Source organism: Ovis aries, chromosome 14 (genome assembly GCF_016772045.2).
Source record: "Ovis aries strain OAR_USU_Benz2616 breed Rambouillet chromosome 14, ARS-UI_Ramb_v3.0, whole genome shotgun sequence".
Classification (NCBI taxonomy): domain Eukaryota; kingdom Metazoa; phylum Chordata; class Mammalia; order Artiodactyla; family Bovidae; genus Ovis; species Ovis aries.
In genome coordinates, this window is record NC_056067.1 from 35,795,728 (window position 1) to 35,822,662 (window position 26,935).

Sequence of the window (26,935 nt, forward strand, 5' to 3'; positions counted from 1 at the left end):
TCTATATCATTCAATCCTGGCTTCTGTTGAGTATCTTTCTCCTTGAGAATGGGTCATATTACACGTCAGTTTGGATTATGTCCTGGACATTATTCAATTATGTTGAGAAGGCTGTGGATTCTGTTATAGTCCTTCAAAGTGTTAAATTTTTGTTTTAGCAGGCAATTAAATTAGATTCAAACTTCAGATTTTGTCTTACCTGAAGCGGGCAGTAGTTCAAATCTCACTTCAGTTCTTCTAGTCTTAGCCGCAAGCTGCTTTGTGTCTGGTCTACACATACTTAATTTCAGCACATTTCCCTGAGATCCAAGAGAAACAATGGGAGACTATATTCAGCCACCTGAATACTTATCTTCCTCATAATCTTTGTCCTGCTTTTTTATTGCTTTTGGAGAAAATAACGTTAAAAAAGAAGAAGCCATCATTCTCATCCTTTTTTAAACCCAGGCCAGGTTGCTATGGCCTGGCTTAGGTCAGGAAACCAAAATCATAAAGAGCTATATGTGCTGTGTTAAGGGATTTGGATTTATGCTGACTTTAAATGGAAGTCAGTGAGAGATTATAAGAAGGGAAGAATTGATCGTAATTACTTTTTAGCAAAATCATTTTGGCTGCTATGTGAAGGATGAGAATGAGACAAGACTAGAAGCGGGACTGTTGTTGGACAGTCTGTTAGAGATGGTGATGGATATTGAGTGAGGGTTTACATGTGATAAAGAGGAAATGATGTCCCCAGATAGGAAAGAAAGTGTGAGAACAGAACAAAAGTGGGATGCTTGTATTGCATATGGAGAATAGAGACTTGACCTGTCTCCTTGCAGCAGATTGTGTTGGGTGCCTTGGGGAAGTGAGGCTAGATAGATAGAGAGGGTGGGGCAGACCGCAAAGAGCCTTGAAGACTGGGCAGAGGAGTTAGGACTTAATGTGATGGGCATTTGGAAATCACTATGGATTCTTAAGGAAGGAAGCAATGTGATGAGAGATGTATAGGTGTGGTTGGCAGGGGCAGGAAACATGAGTGAAGAAAGGAGAGGCTGGAGCCAGAGAGATTGCTAAGAGGCTCTTGTGGTATTCCCTGGCATAAAGAGATGAAGACTTTGATTAGAGGGATGTCTGTGAGAATGGTGAGAAAAAGTAGATATTATAGGCAATTCAGAGGAAGAAATGAGAGACTGTCATCTTTTTTAACATTTAGTGGAGATGAAGTTATAATCCACCCAGCAATTCTACTTAGTGTAGTCCACCCAGTTATTCTCATAGAAATGTTGAGAGGCTCAAATGAAATAAAATACACACACACACACACACACACACACACACACAAAATCACTTAGAAACATTTGAGTATCATTATGGCTATATTAATTCCTGTACTGAGGTTGCCAGAGACCAGTGAAGAGATGTAGGACTATCTACAATGACAGACATTGGGTAGGGAAATAGGAATTTGATGTATAGATTTAACCTTTCTCTGTCAGGAGTATGCACAGTGACCCCAGAGTCATAACGTCCTCAGTTTTATCTTGACTCTCAACATTTAATAGCTATGAACAAGTTCCATAACCTCTCTATTCCTTTTCTGTAAAATGGGGATAATAACTATGGCAGCTTCCTGATAGCATGGCTATGAAATTAAAAAGATAATATATATAAAGTGTTCACAACAAGCATCTTTCATGGTAAGGGGTGAATAAATGTTGCTATTATTTTCTTTTTGTTATTTTTGAGTTAGTACAACGTATTTCTCCAGTGTCCCATGGCCAAAGCCAACCCTGAATAAACAGCCCTTCAGACAAGTGAAATGTATGATCATCCTGTCCTATTCAAGAATACAAATCATAGTTGAATACTTATTTTATTCCAGGCTCTCCATTAATCACTTTATGTACATGTTCTCACATAATCCTTGAAATGACTCTACAAAGTGATTCCTTTTATTATCATTACCATTTTATAGAGAAAGTAGCATGTTCGGAGTACTTAGTGCTTCCCCAGGATCATAGCTAGTTGGTGCTCAATCAGGGACTCAAAGCCTGATTTTACTGATTGCAAAGATTATACCCTTAATCACAACTGTAATAAACAGTTGTTTGCTTAAACCCAAATTTTTGTTTGAATTAATGTGAAGATTGTAAAAGCCAAATTTTAGTGTGAAATTAGAAAATCAGCTGTCTGATATTGGCATAAATTCTTAGAGGTAAAATACACCTTAGTGACTGCAATAGCAACACAGAATTTCTGTAATAAAAAGCTTACAGGGACTTTTAAAAATTGAATTACAGTTAACTTACAATGTTATGTTATTTTCAAGTATACAGAAAAGTGATTCAGTTTTATATCTATAAATATTTTTTAATATATATATACATTCTTTTTCAAATTCTTTTCCATCATAGATTAGTACAAGGTATTGAATATACTTTCCTGTGTTATGCAGTAGGTCCTTGTTGTTCACCTGTTTTATATATAGTAGTAATAGTTGTTCAGTTGCTAAGTCATGTCAGACACTTTGTGACCCCATGGACTGCATGCAGCATGCCAGGCTTACCTGTCCTTCACCATCTCCAGGAATGTGTTTAAACTCACGTCTATTGAGTCAGTAATGCCATCCAACCATCTCATCTGTGATCGTCCTCTTCTCTTGCCTTTGACTTTTCCCAACATCAGAGTCTTTCCAGTGAGTCAGCTTTTTGCATCAGATGCCCAAAGTATTGGAGCTTTAGCTTCAGAATCAGTTCTTCCAATGAACATTCAGGGCTGATTTCCTTTAGGATTGACTGGTTTGTTCTTCTTGCTGTCCAAGCGATTCTCAAGAGTCTTCTCCAGCACCACAGTTTGAAAGCATCATATTCTTTGGTGCTCAGCCTTCTTTATTTTTTTCTTTGGAACCCCATGAACTGCAGCACGCCAGGCATCCACGTCCATCACCAACTCCCAGAGTTGACACAAACTCATGTCCATTGTGTCAGTGATGGCATCCAACCATCTCATTCTCTGTTGTCCCCTTCTCCTCCTACCCTCAATCTTTCCCAGCATCAGGGTCTTTTCAAATGAGTCAGCTCTTTGCATCAGGTGGCCAAAATATTGGAGCTTTAGCTTCAACATCAGTCCTTACAATGAACACCCAGGACTGATCTCCTTTAAAATGGACTGGTTGGATCTCCTTGCAGTCCAAGGGACTCTCAAGAGTCTTCTCCAACACCACAGTTCAAAAGCATCCATTCTTCGATGCTCAGCTTTCTTCACAGTCCAACTCTCACATCCATACATGACCACAAGAAAAACCATAGCCTTGACTAGGTGGACCTTTGTTGACAAAGTAATGTCTCTGCTTTTGAATATGCTGTCTAGGTTGGTCATAACTTTCCTTCCAAGGAGCAAGCATCTTTTAATCTCATGGCTGCAATCACCATCTGCAGTGATTTTGGAGCCCAGAAAAATAAAGTCAGCCACTATTTCCCCATCTATTTCCCATGAAGTGATGGGACCGAATGCCATGATCTTAGTTTTCTGAATGTTGAGCTTTAAGCCAACTTTTTCACTCTCCACTTTCACTTTCATCAAGAGGCTCTTTAGTTCTTCACTTTCTGCCATAAAGGTGGTGTCATCTGCATATCTGAGGTTATTGATATTTCTCCTGGCAATCTTGATTCCAGCTTGTGCTTCCTCCAGCCCAGCCTTGCTCATGACGTACTCTGCATATAAGTTAAATAAGCAGGGTGACAATATACAGCCTTGATGTACTCCTTTACCTATTTGGAACCAGTCTGTTGTTTCATGTCCAGTTCTAACTGTTGCTTCCTGACCTGCATACAGGTTTCTGTATGCAGACCATACCAGGTAGTCTGGTATTCCTATCTCTTTTAGAATTTTCCACAGTTTATTGTGATCCACACAGTCAAAGGCTTTGGCATACTCAATAAAGCAGAAATAGATGTTTTTCCAGAGCTCTCTTGCTGTTTCAATGATCCAGCGGATGTTGGCAATTTGATCTCTGGCTCCTCTGCCTTTTCTAAAACCAGCTAGAACATCTGGAAGTTCACGGTTCACATATTGCTGAAGCCTGGCTTGGAGAATTTTGAGCATTACTTTACTAGCGTGAGAGATGAGTGCAATTGTTCGGTAGTTTGAACATTCTTTGGCATTGCCTTTCTTTGGGATTGGAATGAAAACTGACCTTTTCCAGTCACTGCTGAGTTTTCTAAATTTGCTGACATATTGAGTGCAGCACTTTCACAGCTTCATCTTTCAGGATTTGAAATAGCTCAACTGGAATTCCATCATCTCCGCTAGCTTTATTAGTAGTCATGCTTCCTAAGGCCCACTTGACTTTGCATTCCAGGATATCTGGCTCTAGGTTAGTGTGAGTGATCACACCATCATGATTATCAGGGTCATGAAGATCTTTTTTGTACAGTTCTTCTGTGTATTCTTGCCACCTCTTCTTAATCTCTTCTGCTTCTGTTAGGTCCATACCATTTCTGTCCTTTATTGAGCCCATGAAATGTTCCCGTGGTATCTCTAATTTTCTTGAAGAGATCTCTAGTCTTTCCCATTCTATTGTTTTCCTCTATTTCTTTGCATTGATCGCTGAGGAAGGCTTTCTCATCTCTCCTTGCTATTCTTTTGGAACTCTGCATTCAAGTGGGTATATCTTTCCTTGTCTCCTTTGCTTTTCGCTTCCTTTCTTTTCACAGCTGTTTGTAAGGCTTCCTCAGACAGCCATTTTGCTTTTTGCATTTCTTTTCCATGGGGATGGTCTTGATTCCTGTGTCCTGTACAGTGTCATGAACCTCTGTCCATAGTTCATCAGGCATTCTGTCTATCAGATCTAGTCCTTTAAGTCTATTTCTCACTTCCACTGTATAGTCATAAGGGATTTGATTTAGGTCATACCTGAATGGTCTAGTGGTTTTCCTGACTTTCTTTAAGTCTGAATTTGGCAGTAAGGAGTTCATGATCTGAGCCACAGTCAGCTCCCTGTCTTGTTTTTGTTGACTGTATAGAGCTTCTCCATCTTTGGCTGCAAAGAATATAATCAATCTGATTTCGGTGTTGACCATCTGGTGATGTCCATGTGTAGAGTCTTCCCTTGTGTTGTTGGAAGAGGGTGTTTGCTATGACCAGTGCATTCTCTTGGCAGAACTCTATTAGCCTTTGTTTCATTTTGCTTCATTCTGTACTCCAAGACCAAATTTGCCTGTTACTCCAGGTGTTTCTTGACTTCCTACTTTTGCATTCCAGTCCCCTATAAGAAAAGGACATCTTTTGGGGGTATTAGTTCTAGAAGGTCTTGTAGGTCTTCACAGAACCGTTCAGCTTCTTCAGCGTTACTGGTCGGGGCATAGACTTGGATTACTGTGACATTGAATGGTTTGTCTTGCAAACGATCAGAGATCATTCTGTCGTTTTTGAGATTGCATCCAAGTATTGCATTTCACACTCTTTTGTTGACTATGATGGCTACTCCATTTCTTCTAAGGGATTCCTGCCCACAGTAGTAGATATAATGGTCATCTGAGTTAAATTCACCCATTCCAGGCCGTCTTAGTTCATTGATTCCTAGAATGTCGATGTTCACCCTTGCCATCTCCTGTTTGACCACTTCGAATTTGCCTTGATGCATGGACCTAACATTCCAGATTCCTATGCAATATTGCTCTTTACAGCATTGAACCTTTCTTCTGTCACCAGTCCCATCCACAGCTGGGTATTGTTTTTTCTTTGGCTCCATCCCTTCATTCTTTCTGGGGTTATTTCTCCAGTAACTCTTTGGAGTTATTTCACAAAGAGTTGGACGCGACTAAGTGACTCAACTGAACTGAGCAGCCTTCTTCATGATTCAACTCTTACATCTGCACATGTCTACTGGAAAAACCCTGGTTTTGACTGTATGGACCTTTGTTGGCAAAGTGATGTCTCTGCTTTTGTAATACGCTAAGTTTGTCGTAGCCTTTCTTCCAGGGAATAAGCATCTTTTAATTTTATGTCTGCAGTCACCATCTCAGTGATTTTGGAGCTCAAGGAAATAAAGTCTGTCACTGTTTCCATTGTTTCCCCATCTATTTACCATGAAGTGATGGGACCAGATGCCATGATCTTCGTTTTTTGAATGTTGAGTTTTAAGCCAGCTTTTTCACTCTCCTCTTTCATTCTCATCGAGAGGCTCTGTAGTTCCTCTTCACTTTCTGCCATTAAGGTGGTATCATCTGCATATATGAGGTTATTGATATTTATCCCAGCAGTCTTGATTCCAGCTTGTGCTTCATCTAGCCTGGAATTTCACATGATACACTCTGCATATAAATTAAATAAGCTAGGTGACAGTATACAGCATCGATGTACTCCTTTCCCAATTTTAAACCAGTCCGTTGTTCCACGTCCAGTTCTAACTGTTGCTTCTTGGCCTGCATACCGGTTTCTCAGGACGCAGGTAGGGTGGTCTGGTATTCCTATCTCTTTAAGAATTTTCCACAATTTGTTGTGATCCACACAGCAGCTTTAGTCTAGTCAGTGAAGCAGAAGTAGATGTTTTTCTGGAATTCTCTTGCTTTTTCTGTGATCCAGCAGATGTTGGCAATTTTATCTCTGGCTCCTCTACCTTTTCTAAATCCATTTTGTACATCTGAAAGTCTTGGTCCCCGTACTACTGAAGGCTAGCTTGGAGGATTTTGAGCATAACCTTACAAGCATGTGGAATGAGCGCAATTGTACAGTAGCTTGAACATTCTTAGGCATTGCCCTTCTTTGGGATTGGAATGAAAACCGACCTTTTCCAGTCCTGTGGCCACTACTGAGTTTTCCAAATTTGCTGGCATATTGAGTGTAACACTTTCACAGCGTCATCTTTTAGGATTTGAAATAGCTCAGCTGGAATTCCATCACCTCCACTATCTTTGTTCATAGTAATGCTTCCTAAGGCCCACTTGAGTTTACATTCCAGGATGTCTGGCTCTAGGTGAGTGATCACACCATCATGATTATCTGGGTCATTAAGACCTTTTTTGTGCAGTTCTTTTGTGTATTCTTGCCATTTTTTCTTAATCTCTTCTGCTTCTGTTAGGTCCTTACCATTTCTGCCCTTTTATTGTGTACATCTTTGCATGAATTGTTCCCTTTATATCTCTAATTTTCTTGAAGAGATCTCTAGTATTTCCCATTCTATTGTTTTCCTGTATTTCTTTTCTTTGTTCACTTAAGAAGGCTTTCTTATCTGTCCTCTCTATTCTTTGGAGCTCTGCATTCAGTTGGATATATCTTCCCCTTTCTGCTTTTAGTAGTGTGTGTGTGTTAATCCTAAACTCGTAATTTATCTTTCCCACTTCCCTTATTGTCACATTGATAACTACAAGTCTGTTTTCTATGTCTGTGAATCTCTTTCTGTTTTGTAAATAAGTTCATTTGTATCATTTTTTTAAGATTCCATACATAAGTGATATCATGCAGTATTTGTCTTCTGCTTTCGGATTTCATTTATTATGATAATATCTGTCATTCAGTCATGAAGTCAGATTCTTTTGCAACTCCATGGACTGTAGTGCGCCAGGCTCCTCTGTCCATGGGATTTCTCAGGCAAGAATACTGGAACCGGTTGCCATTTCCTTCTCAAGGGATCAAACCCACATTTCCTGCATTGGCAGGTGGATTCTTTACCACTGAGCCACCTGGGAAGCTCATGATAATCTCTAGATCCATTCTTGTTGCTGCAAATGGTATTATTTCATTTTTATGACTGAGTACTACTCCATTGTATGTGTGTATATGTATAAAGATAACGTGTGTGTGTGTGTGTCACACATAACATGCCATATCTTCTTTATCCACTCCTCTGTTGACAGACATTTAGGTTGCTTCCATATCTTGGCTATTGTGAATAGTGCTGCTGTGAACATAGAAGTACATATATCTTTTCAAATTATTTCAGGATCACATGGTAGCTCTATTTTTAGTTTTTTAAGGAACCTCCATACTGTTCTTCATAGTGGCTACACCAGTTTACATTCCATGGGACTTTTATGTTAGGGAATTGTAGGGGTTGACAAACCCCTACCCTTGAGCCTAATCTTACCTGCTGCCTGTTTTATATAGCCCATGAGCTGCTAATGGTTTTCACATTTTTTAAATGGTTTGGGGCAGGAGGAGGTTAAAAGACTAATAATGTTTTGTGACATGTGAAATGCAAACTTTAATGTCCATAGAAAGTTTTATTGAAACAGTCATGCTTATTTATATATCGTCTATGGCTATTTTTGTACTCCATTGGCAAAATTCAGTAGTTACAATGACAAAGATTAATTGGTCCTTGAAGCCAAAAGTATTTATTTACTGTCTGGCTCTTTATAGAAAAAGTCTGCTGACACTTTTCTAAGGTAACCATTATTCAAGTAAATACATACGTATATATTTCTTTGGCAACCTTTCATTGCTTGCTCATCAGTGAAATTTCTTTGGAAGTATAACTCATCTTTCAAAATCATTCTTAAGTTTTTCTTCCTGCTACATCAAGCTTTGTCTCTTACTTAAAACAGCAGAAACCTTACCCTTTATAATTAGAGCTCTTTAAATAGATTTGGATAGATATTACATTCCTTTTCTAAAATCACCAGCTGCAGTTATTAGCTCAGGAGATAGAAGATGTCATTGGCAAAGAGTCCTTGCTTTAAAGATGACACAGTTACAGCTGGCCCTGCTTCTGTAAACCTGCAGATATGAAGGGCCAGCTAAGAAACCTGAGCATCCATGGATTTTTATATTCTCAGGGAGTCCTGGAACAAACTTCAGTATTCCCACAGATATTGAAGGACACTGTGTACTTGAATGTTTCAGTTTTTTATTCTGCTGTTACTTTTATTTTTCCTGTCTTCATTCTTTTGTTTTCTCATCTCACACCCCTAATTCCAATTTTGTTGTTGTTGTTTAGTCGCTAAGTCATGTCCAACTGTTGGTGACCCCATGGACTGTAGCCCACCAGGCTCCTCTGTCCATGGTATTCTGTCCAAGAATACTGGAGTGGGTTGCCATTTCCTTCTCCAGGGGATCTTTCCAACCTAGGGATTGAACCTTTTTGCTTAGCAGGCAGATTCTTTCCCGCTGAGCCACCAGGAAAGACCCAATTCCACTTTAGAGTAAATTAAAGCATTAATTTGGTTTCTTTCTTACGGCTATGAAACAAAGGACAATGAAACATCTCATCTTTTATTTACAAGTTTTAAAATAGATTCTTGGATTCAAAATAGATACTTGCATTCACTTTTACTTACGGACCTGCAAGAGAGTAAGCTAGCAATCTGATTGGAATATTCCCTTTAGAAAGAAGTTGTAACTTAGTTTTCTTTTCTCTGGACCTGATGTGGTAAAGACTGATCTTATAGCACTTGAGGGATTTTCTGTTAAGAATTTATGCTTGAAGTTTTATTCTTAGGCCACAGGCTTCTTGATTTCTGTTTGTCAATATTATGAGGCTCACTAACTCTTAGGCATGCTTTAACAAGTTCAAACATTTAGGTAGCAAATTAAATTAATTAAGTCACTGGAATGGTTTTAATACTTTCGTCATTACAAAATCATAAAGAGAGTTTACTTCACTTAAAATATCTAGGTTTTTTTTTCTTCTTTCATCTTTTAAAATAACTTACCATAAACCTGGGACTTTTCCTCCCTTATGATCACATTTCTGGCTTTACTTTATTAATTCCGCCCTTCAAGAAAATTCCACCATGTTTCTGAAGTTTGTTACTGTCTCAGCACAGGTTTCAGAAGAATTAATCTCTGTCTTGTCAGTAACCTGGGGTAGAGTCATTTGTTGTAGATTATCCTTGTAGGGTAATTGTGTAAACTGAACGTTTATATACTGGTTAAACCAATCTTGGAATTCAATGACCTGTTGAGATGGAATGAGTAACCTAGTTAATACACGACGACAGAAATCTTGGCATCCTCTCTTTCAAGCTGTCTTTCTTTCTATATTACCTTAGTTCATTCGGTTGCCAAAAATCCAGTGGTACAAAGCATTTCCTGTCCATTGTTTTACATTGTCCAAAAGATATTTGTCTATGGTTCTTACTTGCACGTTGCTCTTATTTGAAGACATGGGAAGAGTCAGAATGTAAAGTACAGAGTCTTTCCCTCTCCTTTTAGTGCCCACCGTTCCCCTTTTTCTTCTCCCCCCCTCTCACTTAAAACTTTCTTCTTGACCATCACTAGAAAGTCATTAAATTTCAGAAATCACTTCAAATCATTCTTGTTTTTCCCAGCTTGTTGAAAGGAGGTGTCAGGTATATTAATACTTACTAAGGTGTGAATGATAGCCTCCTATGGTGCTGCCTTCTTGGAATGGTTTGCATTTTGAATAAGGAAGTGTTTAAGGCTAAAGAAACATAGTTCTAATGATTAAACAGATTCTGACGCAATACAGATTGCAAATAGAGATATTTGGAGACAAGATGGTCTCTGTATCTCTTTAAAGCACACTTGGTAAGTCAGTTGCACCAACAATAGTTCTACTAATGAGTTTGTTTGTTTATTTGTTTTAATACTTGTCCCACAGAAATCTTCCCTTGGTTACATCTAAGCCTGTCAAAATCTGTCTCTCTACAACTTATATCCAGATCATCCAGTCCTATGTAGTCTGTGTGATGAGGTGCAATGAAACTAGTTCCTCAGATATTTGCTGATCTATTCCTAGCTCAGGGTCACCTTTTGGTTACATTACATTAAAAAGGATAACAATATGAATAGAAAAAACAAAAAACAGCAAATCAACAATTAGCCTGAGGGAGAAAAGGGGTCCTGACATGTAGACACCAGTAGGGGAGAATCTATCCAGAGACTACCCAGCATTCTTGCCCAGTGACTCCTGCGACCTGCCTCCCTGGCAAGCCCCATCAAGACCCGAAGATGGCTTTGGCTCCAGCCCTCTAATGCCCTAATATGTGCATCAAGCATAGGGCTTTAGGAGCTTTCACAAGGCCATTTACCAGTCATCTCCTACTGTTAGGAAACCGGAAGTGTTACCACTTTGAAGATAGTAAAGAAGAGGGGAATTTTTTTGTTCTCCTCTTCAGGCTAGAGTTAGGAAATTATTCCCATTATGCCCCGTTGCTTATGCCCTTTTATAAGACATAAATCCCTGGCTTCTCTTCCACTCATGCTTTATGAGGTTAAACAAGAATGAAAATTGGTGATGACCGTGAAATGTCAGAGGTGTCAGGGAATCAGCGGGCCACACTGATATCCTTTGTTTTAGAGCGGAAGTTCCTGCTGTTGTTAATGAGCCAAGTAAATGTCCTGATGGCAGTAGAAACAGTCCTCTGCCCAGGAGACTAGAGAATGTATCTGTCTTTCTGTAGCTGTGTGAACAGGGATCAGCCTGTTAAAATTCTTTCTTTCTTTAGTACAGAGTTAAGAACACTTTTTTTCTATCACCGTCAAATTGTTATGCACTTATAGACACACAGGTGTTTTGCAGATAAAGAGGCTTACAAGTGCACACACCATATTTTTTTTCCCACTGTACTGTAGCTTCACATTTTATCATAACTAAAATCTCTTCTGTGTTTGTAAAGGGCTGTGTGGAGAAGGGAAACTAAAATCAGAAAAGAAGTGATTTCCCCAGAGCTGTAGGGAAAATTCATGGCTGAAAAGTAATTGTTGTTAATAGATCAGAATTTACCTATGAATTGTTTTAATGATGAATTTCATAAAAATTAATTGCATTTAAATTATTTAATTCTCTAAACGGCTTTAGGATCTGCTATGCCATCTAATTTCCTTCTGACCTTGATTGAAATTATTGTCTCTGTTGACTCTGGTCCACATGTGGCAATAATTTGTAATCATGAAATGTTAAAAGAAACCAGTAATAATTCTACTGTATTTGTTTCAGTAGTGAAATAGAATTCTAGGCCCTGAAATGCAAGAAAAATTAATAGATGTTACGAAGGACATAAAAGTGTCCATGAAGAGAGTCAGATCTGTATTTTGTCTCCTATTTCCTCACTGACTGAGTCAGCAGGAATATTTCTGTGAGTGCATGTGGCTCTCCACCATGTACTTACCCCAAAGATCTAGTCACTTTAGTTCCCAAATAAATGGGAGAAGAGGTAGTTTTTCTGGATCCCTTTTTCCAGTAACAGATTTAGTGAAGTCAAGTGTATATTGTGACATTTGACCTCTTTATGCCTTTATTCTTATTTTCTCTCCAGACTATCTAATATCAAATCTAAAAGTACTATCTTAGAAAAGGAAGAGACTACTTGAACTGGTAAGATTACAAAGCGGATTCAAACAATGTAATTGAGATCCTGGAACCTGGAAAGATAAGATTCAAAGATATGCACACAAAGACCCCAGTTCTCCATCTCCACTTGAGTCTCGTCCCTAAGAGGAAATGAAATAAAAAGAAGCGATTGGGACAGACTTAATAAAAAAGGCTGGAGCACAAAAGCTTTAAAACACTGGCAGGAGGTCTCAACTGGCCCTGGGTTAATGTTTGTCAAATGTGGTTTGGCATACCCAAAGATGGAGTATTGGTCCAAATGGCTATAACAACATGTAAGAACCTCTGAGTCTGTCTCTTCAATATTTTCCTTCTCTCTTTTAAGAGACTTTTATATTATACTAATTTTTTAAAGAACTGATGCAGTGAAAATTAAAAGATTTTAAAAATGTTACCCAGTAAACTGCCAGCTATGAGACAGTAAATACTGAAACTGTATTGGCACCGTCTTTTACTGGCGAATAAGGAAGCATAGAGCTAGCAGAAGCAATGCCAGTAGTAAAGCAGTGGGAAAGCCCTGGGTTCTGCTTGACTGGCGGTCAAGGGCAGGACCTGGCCCCTGTAGTGGGCATACCATCAGAGAATCCAGATCTCCCGCTTCATGTTTAGAGGGAGCCACTATTGTGAATTGTCTGTGAGATTTGCCTCAAGCCTTTGATCTCTGAGCTTTTGGAAGGCAGAGTTATGTTTCATTATCAGATTCTGCTTATATACATGTACCTCTTCTCTTCTAATATGTAAAGATTTTTCTGTTATATATTTTTCCAGCTTCAACATAAACTAGATTCTGCAGCCCTGCTTTTTTACCCGTCTTATTCAAAAACTTACTTTAAAAAAAAAAGCTTTATTGAGATATACTTCATCCTTACAATTCAACAGTTTACAGTGCACAAATCAAAATTTTTTGTATGTTCACAAGGGTGTACAACCATCACCACCACAATCAATTTTGGAACATTTCACTACCCCTAGAGAAACCTGTAGCCATTACCAGTCACGTAGTCACTGACCTACTCTCTCTCTGAGGATTTTCTTATTGTGGATATTTCCTATAAATGAAGTCATACAACATGTGCCTTTTTTTTGAACTGGCTTTTTTTTTTTTTTTGGCTTTTTATTTCTTATTTTATTATTTGAGTATAACGTTGTGTTAGTTTCTGCTGTACAACAAAGTGAATCAGCTATGTGCATGTGAATCTGACTTATTTATGTCTTTTTAATTGTGTTGTCAGAGTTCTTTATATCTTTCCCTGGTGGCTCAGATGGTAAAGACTCTGGCTGCAGTGGATTTGATCCCTGGGTCAAGAAGATCCCCTAGAAGAGGGCATGGCAACCCACTCCCACTCCAGTATTCTTGCCTGGGAAATCCCATGGACAGAGAGGAGTCTGGCAGGCTATGGTCCGTGAGGTCGCAGAGTCGGACATGACTGAAACACACACACACACACACACACACCCATCACACACACACCCATCACACACACACCCACACACACACACACCCATCCTACACTGAGAGTGAAGGAGGTATTAGCACTTCTGAGCTGATAACGCCCCACCATACAGTGATTGTGTTAATGACCTGTTTCATCTGTGACTATCATAGAAAGACTTTCTCTTGCTAAAGAATGTAAAAGTTTTCAATCGTTCCATGCATCTTAATATTTTATTTACTACCTTTATTATGTAGAGAAATCCCTTACTATTTGAATCATTGTTCATTTGAGGGGAAAAAAAAGTTGATTCCTAAAAGAGAATCCTTTGTCTGTCATATCCTTTGTCTGACTGTGACTTTACAACCAGTTAACAGAGTAAGAGTACACTGAAGGCATTGCAGTTCAGTTCAGTTCATTCGCTCAGTCGTGTCCAACTCTTTGTGACCCTGTGAACCGCAGCGCCACCAGGCCTCCCTGTCCATCACCAACTCCCATATTTCATTCAAACCCATGTCCATTCAGTCGATGATGCCATCCAACAGTCTCATCCTCTGTTGTAGAAGTGATCTATCTGGAGATAAATTCAGTTCACTTCAGTCACTCAATCGTATCTGACATTTTGCGACCCCATGAACTGCAGCATGCCAGGCCTCCCCGTCCATCACCACCTCCTGGAGTTTACCCAGACTCATCTCCATTGAGTCAGTGATGCCATCTAACCATCTCATCCTCTGTCATCCCCTTCTCCTCCTGCCCTCAATCTTTCCCAGCATCAGGGTCTTTTCAAATGAGTCAGCTCTTCGTATCAGGTGGCCAAAATATTGGAGTTTCAGTTTCAACATCAGTCCTTCCAATGAACACTCAGGACTGATCTCCTTTAGGATGGACTGGTTGGATCTCCTTGCAGTCCAAGGGACTCTCAAGAGTCTTCTCTAACACCACAGTTCAAAAGTATCCATTCTTCGGCGCTCAGCTTTCTTTATAGTCCAACTCTCACATCCATACATGACTACTGGAAAAACTATAGCCTTGGCTAGACAGACTTTGTTGACAAAGTAATGTCTCTGCTTTTCAATATGCTGTCTAGGTTGGTCATAACTTTTCTTCCAAGGAGTAAGCGTCTTTTAATTTCATGGCTGCAATCACCATCTGCAGTGATTTTGGAGCCCAGAAAAATAAAGTCAGCCATTGTTTCCACTGTTTCCCATCTATTTCCCATGAAGTGATGGGACGGGATGCCATGATGTTAGTTTTCTGAATGTTGAGCTTCTTTAAGCCAACTTTTTCACTCTCCTCTTTCACTGTCATCAAGAGGCTTTTTAGTTCCTCTTCACTTTCTGCCATAAGGGTGGTGTCATCTGCATATCTGAGGTTATTGATATTTCTCCTGGCAATCTTGATTCCAGCTTGTGCTTCCTCCAGCCCAGCGTTTCTCATGATGTACTCTGCCTATAAGTTATTGCAATGCAAACCTCACACTCCATCATAGAACAAAAGCTTTTGTTCTTTGTGAACACACATATACAATCAGATTCTCCAAACTCAGTCTGCAGTTAAACCATTCCTTTCCTCAAAACAGTATTATCAGTCTTTTCAACAAATGGTACTGGAGCAACTGGATGTGTATATGCAAAATTTCCTTCACCCTTAAATCTCTTCCCTGGTGACTCAGCTGGTAAAGAATTCGCCTGCAATGTGGGAGACCTGGGTTCCATCCCTGGATTGGGAAGATCCCTTGGAGAAAAGAACAGCTACCCACTCCAATATTCTGGCCTGGAGAATTCCATGGGGTGTATAGTCCATGGTGTCGCAAAGAGTCAGACACAACTGAGCAACTTTCACTTTCACTAAATCTCTTGTGCCCTGCAGAGTCCCTTGTGTGTAGTAGTACACATTAAGTGTTTTCATTGAATTGGGTAGTTGGAAGGGCTGAAGTATGGAGATTAAATTTTGATATAATTCAGGGATCTGTGAATTCTTTAAAAGAATTGTTTAAATGCTGTGTTTTCATTTTAATGATAATTCTGAATCACCTGGATACACATTATAATCAAGTTGGACTACGTAATTTCAGTACCCATGTTTGTGTTTGACAAACATTGATCTAAAACATTACTCAGAATGTATGTAAACTTCTGATTACAGAGGAGTGCTGGCTGTACGTGATCATTCATTCTTTGGAAAATATCATTGCCTTTACCTAGCAGCACCTTCACTAGCAGGATATGGTATTTCTTAGTTACTTCCTGTTGGTAGATAGAAGAGAGTAGCTGGAATGATTTTATTTGTACTCACTTCTATGTCTCAAAAAAAAAAAAAGGGGGGGGGGAGGGAGAGAGAAAGAGACAGAGAGGCAAGAAGGAAGGAATAGAGGCCCTCTAGACCTTCCCAGGTGGCGCAGTGGTAAAGAATCTACCTTCCAGTGTAGGAGACTTGGGAGATACAGGCTTGATCCCTGGTTTAAGAAGATCCCTTGGGCTCTTTTCCTCCCTGGCTGCTTGAAGATCAGCCGCCATCATGAACGACACAGTAACTATCCGGACTAGGAAGTTCATGACCAACCGACTGCTTCAGCGGAAACGAATGGTCATCGATGTTCTTCACCCTGGAAAGGCAACAGTACCTAAAACAGAAATTCGGGAAAAACTGGCCAAAATGTACAAGACCACACCAGATGTCATCTTTGTATTTGGATTCAGAACTCATTTTGGTGGTGGCAAGACAACTGGCTTCGGCATGATTTACGATTCCTTGGATTACACAAAGAAGAATGAGCTCAAACATAGGCTTGCAAGACATGGCCCGTATGAGAAGAAAAAGACCTCAAGAAAACAGCGAAAGGAACGCAAGAACAGAATGAAGAAAGTCAGGGGGACTGCAAAGGCCAACGTTAATGCTGGCAAAAACGAGTAAAGATTCTGCAGTGATGGTATCTGTGGTGATTGTGCAGATTTTTCATGAAAGAGAAAATAAACTGAGACCTTTTACAGAGAAAAAAAAAAAAAAAGATCCCTTGGAGTTGTGTTCAGTATTCTGAATGGCTTCAGTATTCTTGGCTGGAAAATCCCATGGACAGAGGAGCCTGACAGGCTATACAGTCCATGGGGTCACAAAGAGTCAGACACGACTGAGCACAGACATCAATGATAGAGTTTTGAAAGGATATTGTAAAGATTTGACCAAGGATGGGATCTTCTTTCTCACTTAATTCTTCTCGATATCACTTTTATGACATGTTTCAGTGAACTGGAAGAGTAGGTGAGCCCTTGAAATCAGCAGATCCTCCAGCTACAGAAGTTCACTCTGTCAGTTCAGATCCGATGGTGCGCTTTCACTGTGTAAGTGTCTCTTGTTGCAGATGATCATCTCAGATCCTTTATGAGAGAAGGGAGGATCTGATAGGCATACATGAATCCATCAATCTAGACTTTAAAGTACCATAGCAAAACTTGATTAAAAAAAAAAAAAACAACTTCTAATCCTAATTTGTTGAAGGAATCTTTTCATATAGATGATAATTGATACACACAAGTCAAAGACAGGTGAAAATTCTTTCAACTCTCTCTTTTCACTATGCACTTGATTTTTTACCTTCCAAAGAAACTCGTTTTTTAATCGTTTGTTCAAACAAATCTAGATCCTTCATTTACTCCCATGAACACACAGCTGTGTGCTTTAAAATAAGGTCGATTATTGCTGACTTCCTGAGAAGAATACAGAGATGCAAATAGCCAGGTGTTATCATTGTCATTGCACAAAGTAAAATCCATTAGAGCTGAACTAGGATAAACTTAACTAAAATCAACTTGAGAAAGTTTCTAAAAGTTGGTCTTGAGTTTGCTGCTGCTACTGCTACTGCTAACTCACTTTAGTCGTGTGCGACTCTTTGCAACCCCACGGATGGAAGCTCCCCTGTCCCTGGCATTCTCCAGGCAAGAACACTGGAGTGGGTTGCCATTTCCTTCTCCAATGCAGGAAAGTGAAAAGTGAAAGGGAAGACGCTCAGTCATGTCTGACTCTTCGCGACCCCGTGGACTGCAGCCTACCAGGCTCCTCTGTCCATGGGATTTTCCAGGCAGGAGTACTGGAGTGGGTTGCCATTGCCTTCTAGAGTTACACTATTACAGTCATTGATCATATTTCGAACTATACATTTGATCAACTGCTTCAAGTCTAGTCATCATTTCCGTTGAAGGCTCAGTCATATACTTGGTGATACAAGAAATAATAATTTGTGAAACAAGCAAAATACAAATGGTATAGTTAATAACATTAGTGGAATTAAAAGTAAATATTTTAGCCATGAGCCTCCCACACCAGTTTTTTTTAAAAGATTGTCAAGACTAGGGAATGGGTCACTTAGAGCAGAAATCTGATTTTTCATGTGGTTAAAATGTGTTACATTAAAGGATTTATCAGATTCAAAAATACAGCATTCAGTTTTAATTATAGCACACATATCTCCGTGAGATGCTGTAAGGTGTCAAGGGTCTTGCAGTTGTGTAGCACTGCCTTTCTCATCATAGAGATCTCAGAATTCAATAGGCTAATAGCCCAGTTACTATCATTTAAAGCTTATGGAAGTTGTCAAGGCTTAGATATGGTCAATTATATCCTCCAACCCCATTGAAGGCACACACACACACACAAGCTGCTAAATGGTCATACCAGTAGATACAGATCTTTGACCCATTGGGATCATACCAATGGTAGATTGGTTGGGGTTACCTGTAGTTTGTTAACATGTATGACCTTAAATTCATGGGAATCCCAGGCTACACCTTTGTATCATCCCTGTAGATGTCAAGGCCACAAATCCACTGAGTTCCATACCAATCACTCTCTCTAAGGGTAATAACAGGCATAGTTCATAAAGCACCCAGCCTTGTCTCACAATTACCAGGTTGATCATTTTTAGTATGATTTAACCATTCCCAACATAGAGGAGCCTTTAAACTTAAATGACCATAGCCTGGTATTAACCATGTAGATCCTCCCCATAATTGTAGGAGTTTTCCTTTTAATAAATGAGAAGTTAATTTTTTATTGATACTTAGCTCATCACTCCGATTGAGTTTAAATGACCCTAAGAGAAAACTTAAATCTATGGCCAGCCTCAGAGCGGGTATTTTTAATTGGCCAGGTGAGAGGATCCCATCTAGAATTATTATGAATAGATAGAACAGGAACTGAACACTCATCTAAAATTTCCTAGGGGATATCCAATCAGAGCCCTAAAGAACAGAAATCCACCAAGGTAACCCAGAAGTAATAGGCACAGGTAATTGGCCACAACCCAACAATTGGATTGAGTTTTAAAGTTTACTGTGTTCATTTCCCTGAAGCTGTTGCTAAATGCCTAAGGAAAAGATGGTGGTCTCTCCAACTTCAGTTCCATGGGTATATCTTAGTCTAAATATTGTAGTCTATGGCGAATACTTTCTGAAAATGGGGATTAGGCAGTTCAGAAATCAATACCTTTTTTTGTAAAAGCCATACAGTATGCATACTTTGAAGGAGATAGCAGGATGGTAACAAATACTTGCCCTTGTCAGGTGGCAAGTGTATGCCACCTTTTCTAACAAAAGGTGAATCTTAGAACCTTGTGGTTCAGGTAAGTTCAAACTGAAGAAATACAAACATCTCATCTGGATAAAGAAGAGCAGGAAAAGAAGCCAAAAATATATATAAACCAACACCCTCCCAGATGGGATAATTGAGATTTAGTTGCTTAATCAGAAACTAGGGAATAGCAGTGAATGTCCCAGAGCCTGAGGTTTTAGTTTATAATGAAATGGGTGGTTGGTTAGTGGTTGTGAAATACACTCAGCATGTAACCCCTTTACATGAGCTTCTACTGTAAATAGTTACTTACTTTTCTTTATTTAATAAGTTGGCAGATGTATAAAGATGACTCTGGTAAAGCTGTATATATTGGCTTGGCCAAAAGGTTTAATCAAATTTATGGAATTGTGGACACAGTGGAGGAACGAAAGCGTGGGAGGAATTGGGAGAGTAGCATTGACATATATACACTATCATGTTGAAAGAGCTTCTGTACAACACACTGGGGTGCAGCCTGGCTCTCTGTGATGACCTAGAGGGATGGGACGAGGGGGAGAGGAGGGATGCTCAAGAAGGAGGGCATAAATATATATTATGACTAATTCACATTGTTGTATGGCAGAAACCAACACAACGCAATAAAGCAACTTTCAAAAAAAGATGTTATGGAAAAAAGCCCAAATGAACCTTTTGGTCAACCTAGAATATATATACATTGATATTTTGAGTCATGCTATATACTAGGCTATTGTCCCAATTAAAATTGTAATTAGAAGAAAGAAAATTATTGGGCTTATTTTTTTCTTTTATATGTTATAAAATTGACTTCTGAATCCTTTTAAAAACACCCACAGTCTTAAGTTTCTTTGTTTGGCAAATCTAACTTTTTTGACTTTGTGTTCATAGACATAGAACTGATATTAGAAGACCTCTTCACTATTAAATTTTCATATGTCAAATCAGTTAGAATATTTTTGGCTACAGGTAGCAAATTCTCAACTGGCTTAAACAATAAGGAATAAATCATTACACATGACAAAAAGCCCTGAATTGGTTAATTCTTTGCCTCAATTACATCATTCAGGACCCCAAATCTCTTCATCTTCTACTCTGCCAACCTCATCTCCTAGTCCCTGATAGTTTCCATTGGCTGCAGCAACTCTGAGGTGTTATGTTCTTAAAATCATTTGTTGTTGTTTAATCGCTAAGTCATGTCTGACTCTGCAACCCCATGGACTATAGCCCGCCAGGCTACACATCAGTTCAGTTCAGTTCAGTTCAGTTCAGTCGCTCAGTCATGTCCGACTCTCTGCGACCCCATGAACTGCAGCACTCCAGGCCTCCCTGTCCATCACCATCTCCCGGAGTTCACTCAGACTCACGTCCATCGAGTCCGTGATGCCATCCAGCCATCTCATCCTATGTCATCCCCTTCTCCTCCTGCCCCTAACCCCCCCAGCATCAGAGTCTTTTCCAATGAGTCAACTCTTCGCATGAGGTGGCCAAAGTACTGGAGTTTCAGCTTTAGCATCAATCCTTCCAAAGAAATCCCAGGGCTGATCTTCAGAATGGACTCATTGGATCTCCTTGCAGTCCAAGGGACTCTCAAGAGTCTTCTCCAACACCACAGTTCAAAAGCATCAATTCTTCGGTGCTCAGCCTTCTTCACAGTCCAGCTCTCACATCCATACATGACCACAGGAAAACTATAGCCTTGACTAGACGGACCTTAGTCGGCAAAGTAATGTCTCTGCTTTTGAATATACTATCTAGGTTGGTCATAACTTTTCTTCCAAGGAGTAAGCGTCTTTTAATTTCATGGCTGCAGTCTGTTTCCACTGTTTCCCCATCTATTTCCCATGAAGTGATGGGACCAGATGCCATGATCTTCGTTTTCTGAATGTTGAGCTTTAAGCCAACTTTTTCGCTCTCTTTCACTTTCATCAAGAGGTTTTTTAGCTCCTCTGCCCTTTCTGCCATAAGGGTGGTGTCATATGCATATCTGAGGTTATTGATACTTCTCCCGGCAATCTTGATTCCAGCTTGTGTTTCTTCCAGTCCAGTGTTTCTCATGATGTACTCTGCATATAAGTTAAATAAGCAGGGTGACAATATACAGTCTTGACGTACTCCTTTTCCTATTTGGAACCAGTCTGTTGTTCCATTTCTAGTTCTAACTGTTGCTTCCTGACCTGCATACAGATTTCTCAAGAGGCAGGTTAGGTGGTCTGGTATTCCCATCTCTTTCAGAATTTTCCACAGTTTATAGTGATCTGTACAGTCAAAGGCTTTGACATAGTCAATAAAGCAGAAATACATGTTTTTCTGGAACTCTCTTGCTTTTTCCATGATCCAGTGGATGTTGGCAATTTGATCTCTGGTTCCTCTGCCTTTTCTAAAACCAGCTTGAACATCAGGGAGTTCACAGTTCACGTACTGTTGAAGCCTGGCTTGGAGAATTTTGAGCATTATTCTACTAGCATGTGAGATGAGTGCAATTGTGCGGTAGTTTGAGCATTCTTTTACATTGCCTTTCTTTGGAATTGGAATGAAAACGGACCTTTTCCAGTCCTGTGGCCACTGCTGAGTTTTCCAGATTTGCTGGCATATTGAGTGCAGCACTTTCACAGCATCATCTTTCAGGATTTGAAACAGTTCAACTGCAATTCCATCACCTCCACTAGCTTTGTTTGTAGTGATGCTTTCAAGGCCCAGTTGACTTCATGTTCCAGGATGTCTGGCTCTAGATGAGTGATCACATCATCATGATTATCTGGGTCGTGAAGATCTTTTCTGTACAGTTCTTCTGTGTATTCTTGCCACCTCTTCTTAATATCTTCTGCTTCTGTTAGGTCCAGACCATTTCTGTCCTTTATCGAGCCCATCTTTGCATGAAATGTTCCTTTGGTATCTCTAATTTTCTTGAAGAGATCTCTAGTCTTTCCCATTTGTTGTTTTCCTCTATTTCTTTGCATTGATCGCTGAAGAAGGCTTTTATCTCTTCTTGCTATTCTTTGGAACTCTGCATTCAGATGCTTCTATCTTTCCTTTTCTCCTTTGCTTTTGCCTCTCTTCTTTTCACAGCTATTTGTAAGGCCTCCGCAGACAGCCATTTTGCTTTTTTGCATTTCTTTTCCATGGGGATGGTCTTGATCCCTGTCTCCTGTACAATGTCACGAACCTCATTCCATAGTTCATCAGGCACTCTATCTATCAGATCTCGGCCCTTAAATCTATTTCTCACTTCCACTGTATAATCATAAGGGATTTGATTTAGGTCATACCTGAATGGTCTAGCTGTTTTCCCTACTTTCTTCAATTTGAGTCTGAATTTGGTAATAAGGAGTTCATGTTCTGAGCCACAGTCAGCTCCTGGTCTTGTTTTTGTTGACTGTATAGAGCTTCTCCATCTTTGGCTGCAGAGAATATAATCAGTCTGATTTCAGTGTTGACCATCTGGTGATGTCCATGTGTAGAGTCTTCTCTTGCTCTTGTGTTGTTGGAAGAGGGTGTTTGCTATGACCAGCGCATTTTCTTGGCAAAACTCTATTAGTCTTTGCCCTGCTTCATTCCACATTCCAAGGCCAAATTTGCCCGTTACTCCAGGTAATCTTGACTTCCTACTTTTGCATTCCAGTCCCCTATAATGAAAAGGACATCTTTTTGGGGTGTTAGTTCTAAAAGGTCTTGTAGGTCTTCATAAAACCGTTCAACTTCAGTTTCTTCAGCGTTACTGGTTGGGGCATAGACTTGGATAACTGTGATACTGAATGGTTTGCCTTGGAGACGAACAGATCGTTCTGTCGCTTTTGAGGTTGCATCCAAGGACTGCATTTTGGACTCTTTCGCTGACCATGATGGCTACTCCATTTCTTCTGAGGGATTCCTGCCCGCAGTAGTAGATATAATGGTTATCTAAGTTAAATTCACCCATTCCAGTCCATTTTAGTTCGCTGATTCCTAGAATGTCGACGTTCACCCTTGCCATCTCTTGTTTGACCACTTCCAATTTGCCTTGATTCATGGACCTGACATTCCAGGTTCCTATGCAATATTGCTCTTTACAGCATCGGATCTTGCTTCTATCACCAGTCACATCCACAACTGGGGATTGTTTTTGCTTTGGCTCCATCCCTTCATTCTTTCTGGAGTTATTTCTCCACTGATCTCCAGTAGCATATTGGGCACCTAATGATCTGGGGAGTTCCTCTTTCAGTATCCTATCATTTTGGCTTTTCATACTGTTCATGGGGTTCTCAAGGCAAGAATACTGAAGTGGCTTGCCATTCCTTCTCCAGTGGACCACATTCTGTCAGACCTCTCCACCATGACCCACCCATCTTGGGTTGCCCTGCAGGCGTGACTTGGTTTCATTGAGTTAGACAAGGCTGTGGTCCTAGTGTGATTAGATTGACTAGTTTTCTGTGAGTATGGTTTCAGTGTGTCTGCTCTCACAAAGCATTTTCTTAGGGTCTTCCATCAGATTTTCCTTCACATCTCTCTGTTCACACTGGATCACATACCGGGAGCAATTAAGACAAGAGGATATGTCCACCATGATTCATTTAGAGCAATAAAGACCTTAGCCTGAATCAGGTAAGTGGTGGCTGGACAGGGAGAAGATGCATATTTGAACGAAATTAGAGTGGTTTTACAAGGAAGAATAGGAAAATGCCAGTGAGATGTACATGAGAAAATTTGACACATAGAGATCCCTTAAGCTAAAATTAAGAACCCTTTTTGTAGGATGTTTGAATTCTGTGCTGGTGTCACATGTAGCCCCAGAAGCTGTATTCTCTGTTCACATGCATTCATTTTGTTCTGCATAGAAACCTGGTCAGGACTAACTGGCGACTGGGATCCAGTACAATCTTAAGAAACCAACCGCACAGCACAATAGGAGCAAGGGAGAGCAAAGTCCATCAGAGGTTAACACAGCCTTCAGGAAATGGGGGCAGAGCTGTAAATCCCCAAAGAAGACCAGGTGTGAGCAAGGTGCGACACGTCCTGGCTGTGTATATGAGGTCTAAGGGAGGTCAGGTTGCGGAAGACATGACGGTGCAGCACTTGGAGAAATGCAGAGTGGGTGCATGGAGTGTTCCAGCTCGCCCAGCCCAGTACCTGGAAAACGAGGCAGCAGGTGGGCCCGGAGCCAGCTGACTGGATTCAGTGTGGGCTCTCAAGATTCCGGGTCTCCACTAGCTCCTCTGGGTTCTTAGGTACGCTTGGGAGTGGGGTTGGTGGAGCATGCAGTTAAATGGATGCTCATTTGGAAAGTTGTAATGAAGCTCAGGCAAGGCAGGAATTTATATAAACAGAATGTTAAATTTTGATTTTGTTAATGTAATGGTACACCCTTAACTTTTATGGTGAGAAAGTATAGGAAGCAACCATATGATTTCTACATTGAATATAAAACTTCTGTTGTCCGTTCTGTTCTTCAGTTTCCCCCAGGTCTTCTCGTGACTTTTTCCTTCAGCTCTTCTCCTCTGATACCTTTTCCCTGAGCCCTCACCCCTGACTCTTAACTGCTCCCCCTTCCTTATTTTTCTTCATAGCTCTTATTGCTGCTGGAAAGTTTACTTGCTATTTATTGTCTTTCTCCTCCAGTAGAAGTAGGCTTCATAAAGATGGGAACTTTGCTTTCTTGTTCATGCTATATATTATCTCCAGTGCTGAGATCATACTTGGAACGTTTTAGGCACTCAATTAAGATTTGCTGAATGAATGAGTGAGATACCTCTTGGTATTCTTCCTAAAGAAGGAAATAGATGTACCTTCTTTTATTGACTAATGGGAACTATGTTTTCTGTTTCCTTTTTTGCCTTAGCTATTAGAATTGCTAAACTAAATTTGGGGTTCATTTGCAATAACCATTCTTAGCGTGGAATATTGGTACTTCCTCACTATAGAGCTTTTAACAAATATTCATTTCAGTTTCAGTATTATTTATTGAAAGTTGCCTCACATCCCATAGGGAAGTAAATGAGGCTTGAAGAACAATAAATGAACTGCTTGACTGACTGAAGGGTGACAGGGAGAAGTAAAAAATGAACACCAAGCTTTTGAGTCTGGATGAATAAGAATACTGGAGTTGTTGTTAATGGAAATTGGAACCAGATCAATACATTACTCATAAAAGTATCTTTCTCTGTCACCATTTTGGGGACATCTCACTCCAGTGTTGTTGCTTGGTCAGTATTTTTCCTTTTCCTCAGTATGCTTTGAGTACCATGGGAGGAGGGACTCTACCTGACAAATAGTACCTTTTCTTTACCACTTATTTTTAATCCATTTTTAAATTGAAATATAACTAATTTATAGCACTGTGTTAGTTTTCCACTTATTATTTTTTTAATTGAGGTATATAGTTGCTTTACAGTTTACCTCTAATTTTAAACTTTAAATCCCTACATTAATAAATAATAACTGGTTTGTCATCTGCTCTTACCTTTTTAACCTGCAATTTCCCCTCCTTATGGATTCCAGACTTCTGTCATTTCTCAGTCGGTGACTTCCTTCCAACAGAGACCTTCATTCCTTTAACCACAGCAGCCTCCCACTCCAGGGCTCATGAATAGATGCTTTTTCTTCTCTTCCTGCTCTCCTGAAACTCATTCCCCTGATGGCTAAGCCAAAGGTGACTCATCACCTCATAGACTTCCAACTGGAAGGGGCCAGGGAGACCGTCTCGTCTAATTGACTCATCTCCAGTTGGTCTGAGGAGGTGAAGGGATTTGCCCTAAGTCACACTGCTAGTTGGCTTCAGGGAAGAAATTAGAACACAGAGGGACTCTCCTAGCAGTCCAGTGGTTAAGACTCCACGTTTCTACTGTAAGGAGGTACCTATTCGATCCCTGGTTGGGTGAACCAAGATCCTGCATGCTGAGTGGTGCTGCAAAAAAATAAAAATTAAGCAAAATTAGAACGTAGAGCTCTTAACTCTAGATGCACATCTCACTGTAGAACAAGAAAGCTCCTTTCTGACTCCAGAAAAGGACAGTGTTATACCAAAAGTAGAGAAATATATTTTTCTTTTAGTTGGAAATATCTTAAATACACTGTATCATAGGAGCTAAGTGTAAGACTACCTACATTTGATCTTGGTTGTTTTGGACAAGTTATCTAACCTTTCTATTTCAATATATCCTTTTTCTCTTTCTATGCATTTGTATGTTAATATACATATTTAAATCTGTAGATGTGGTCTGTTAATATTGAGAGAAGTTATGTGTGTGCATTTTTATGTACATACATGGAATGATACTGGTTCTATTAGTTTCTTTCACTTAATATTGTCTTAAGAAAATATTTCTTCAGTAGTTTTTCTCTTTTTTTGGCCAAGAGGCCTGCGGAATGAAACTCAAGCCCCCTGCAGTGGAAGCACAGAGTCTTAACCACTGAATCACCAGGACAGTCCCAGGGATACCTTTCCAATTCTGTCTTGTTCCTTTTAATGACCATGTAGTATTCCACAATATGTATAGTTACTTAACCACTTTCATGCCAATTCATTTTAATTTATATCTTCTCATTTTTCACTATTACAGCTCTACAGAGAAGCCTTTATGCAAATTCTTGTGCATAACATGTGACTGCATTCACTAGGCCTGCTATTCAGAAGTGCAAATACTAGGTCTAAGTAGGCAGAGAGTCC

The 26,935-nt window shown here is 39.8% G+C and overlaps 2 protein-coding genes across 6 annotated transcripts in view; both read left to right on the forward strand.

Annotated features, from left to right (window-relative positions):
- HAS3 (hyaluronan synthase 3) overlaps positions 1–26,935 on the forward strand; it is a 206,598-nt gene that overhangs the window by 107,625 nt on the left and 72,038 nt on the right. The window lies entirely within an intron of this gene.
- Positions 16,190–16,687, forward strand: LOC121816498 (small ribosomal subunit protein eS24-like). Its single transcript, XM_042231848.2, has one exon. It carries the CDS (start codon positions 16,231–16,233, stop codon positions 16,624–16,626), a length of 396 nt encoding a protein of 131 aa, XP_042087782.1. The 5' UTR covers positions 16,190–16,230; the 3' UTR covers positions 16,627–16,687.

Excerpts from the sequence above, each read along its gene's own strand:
- LOC121816498 (XM_042231848.2), top strand. The coding sequence starts at position 16,231 with ATGAACGACACAGTAACTATCCGGACTAGGAAGTTCATGACCAACCGA.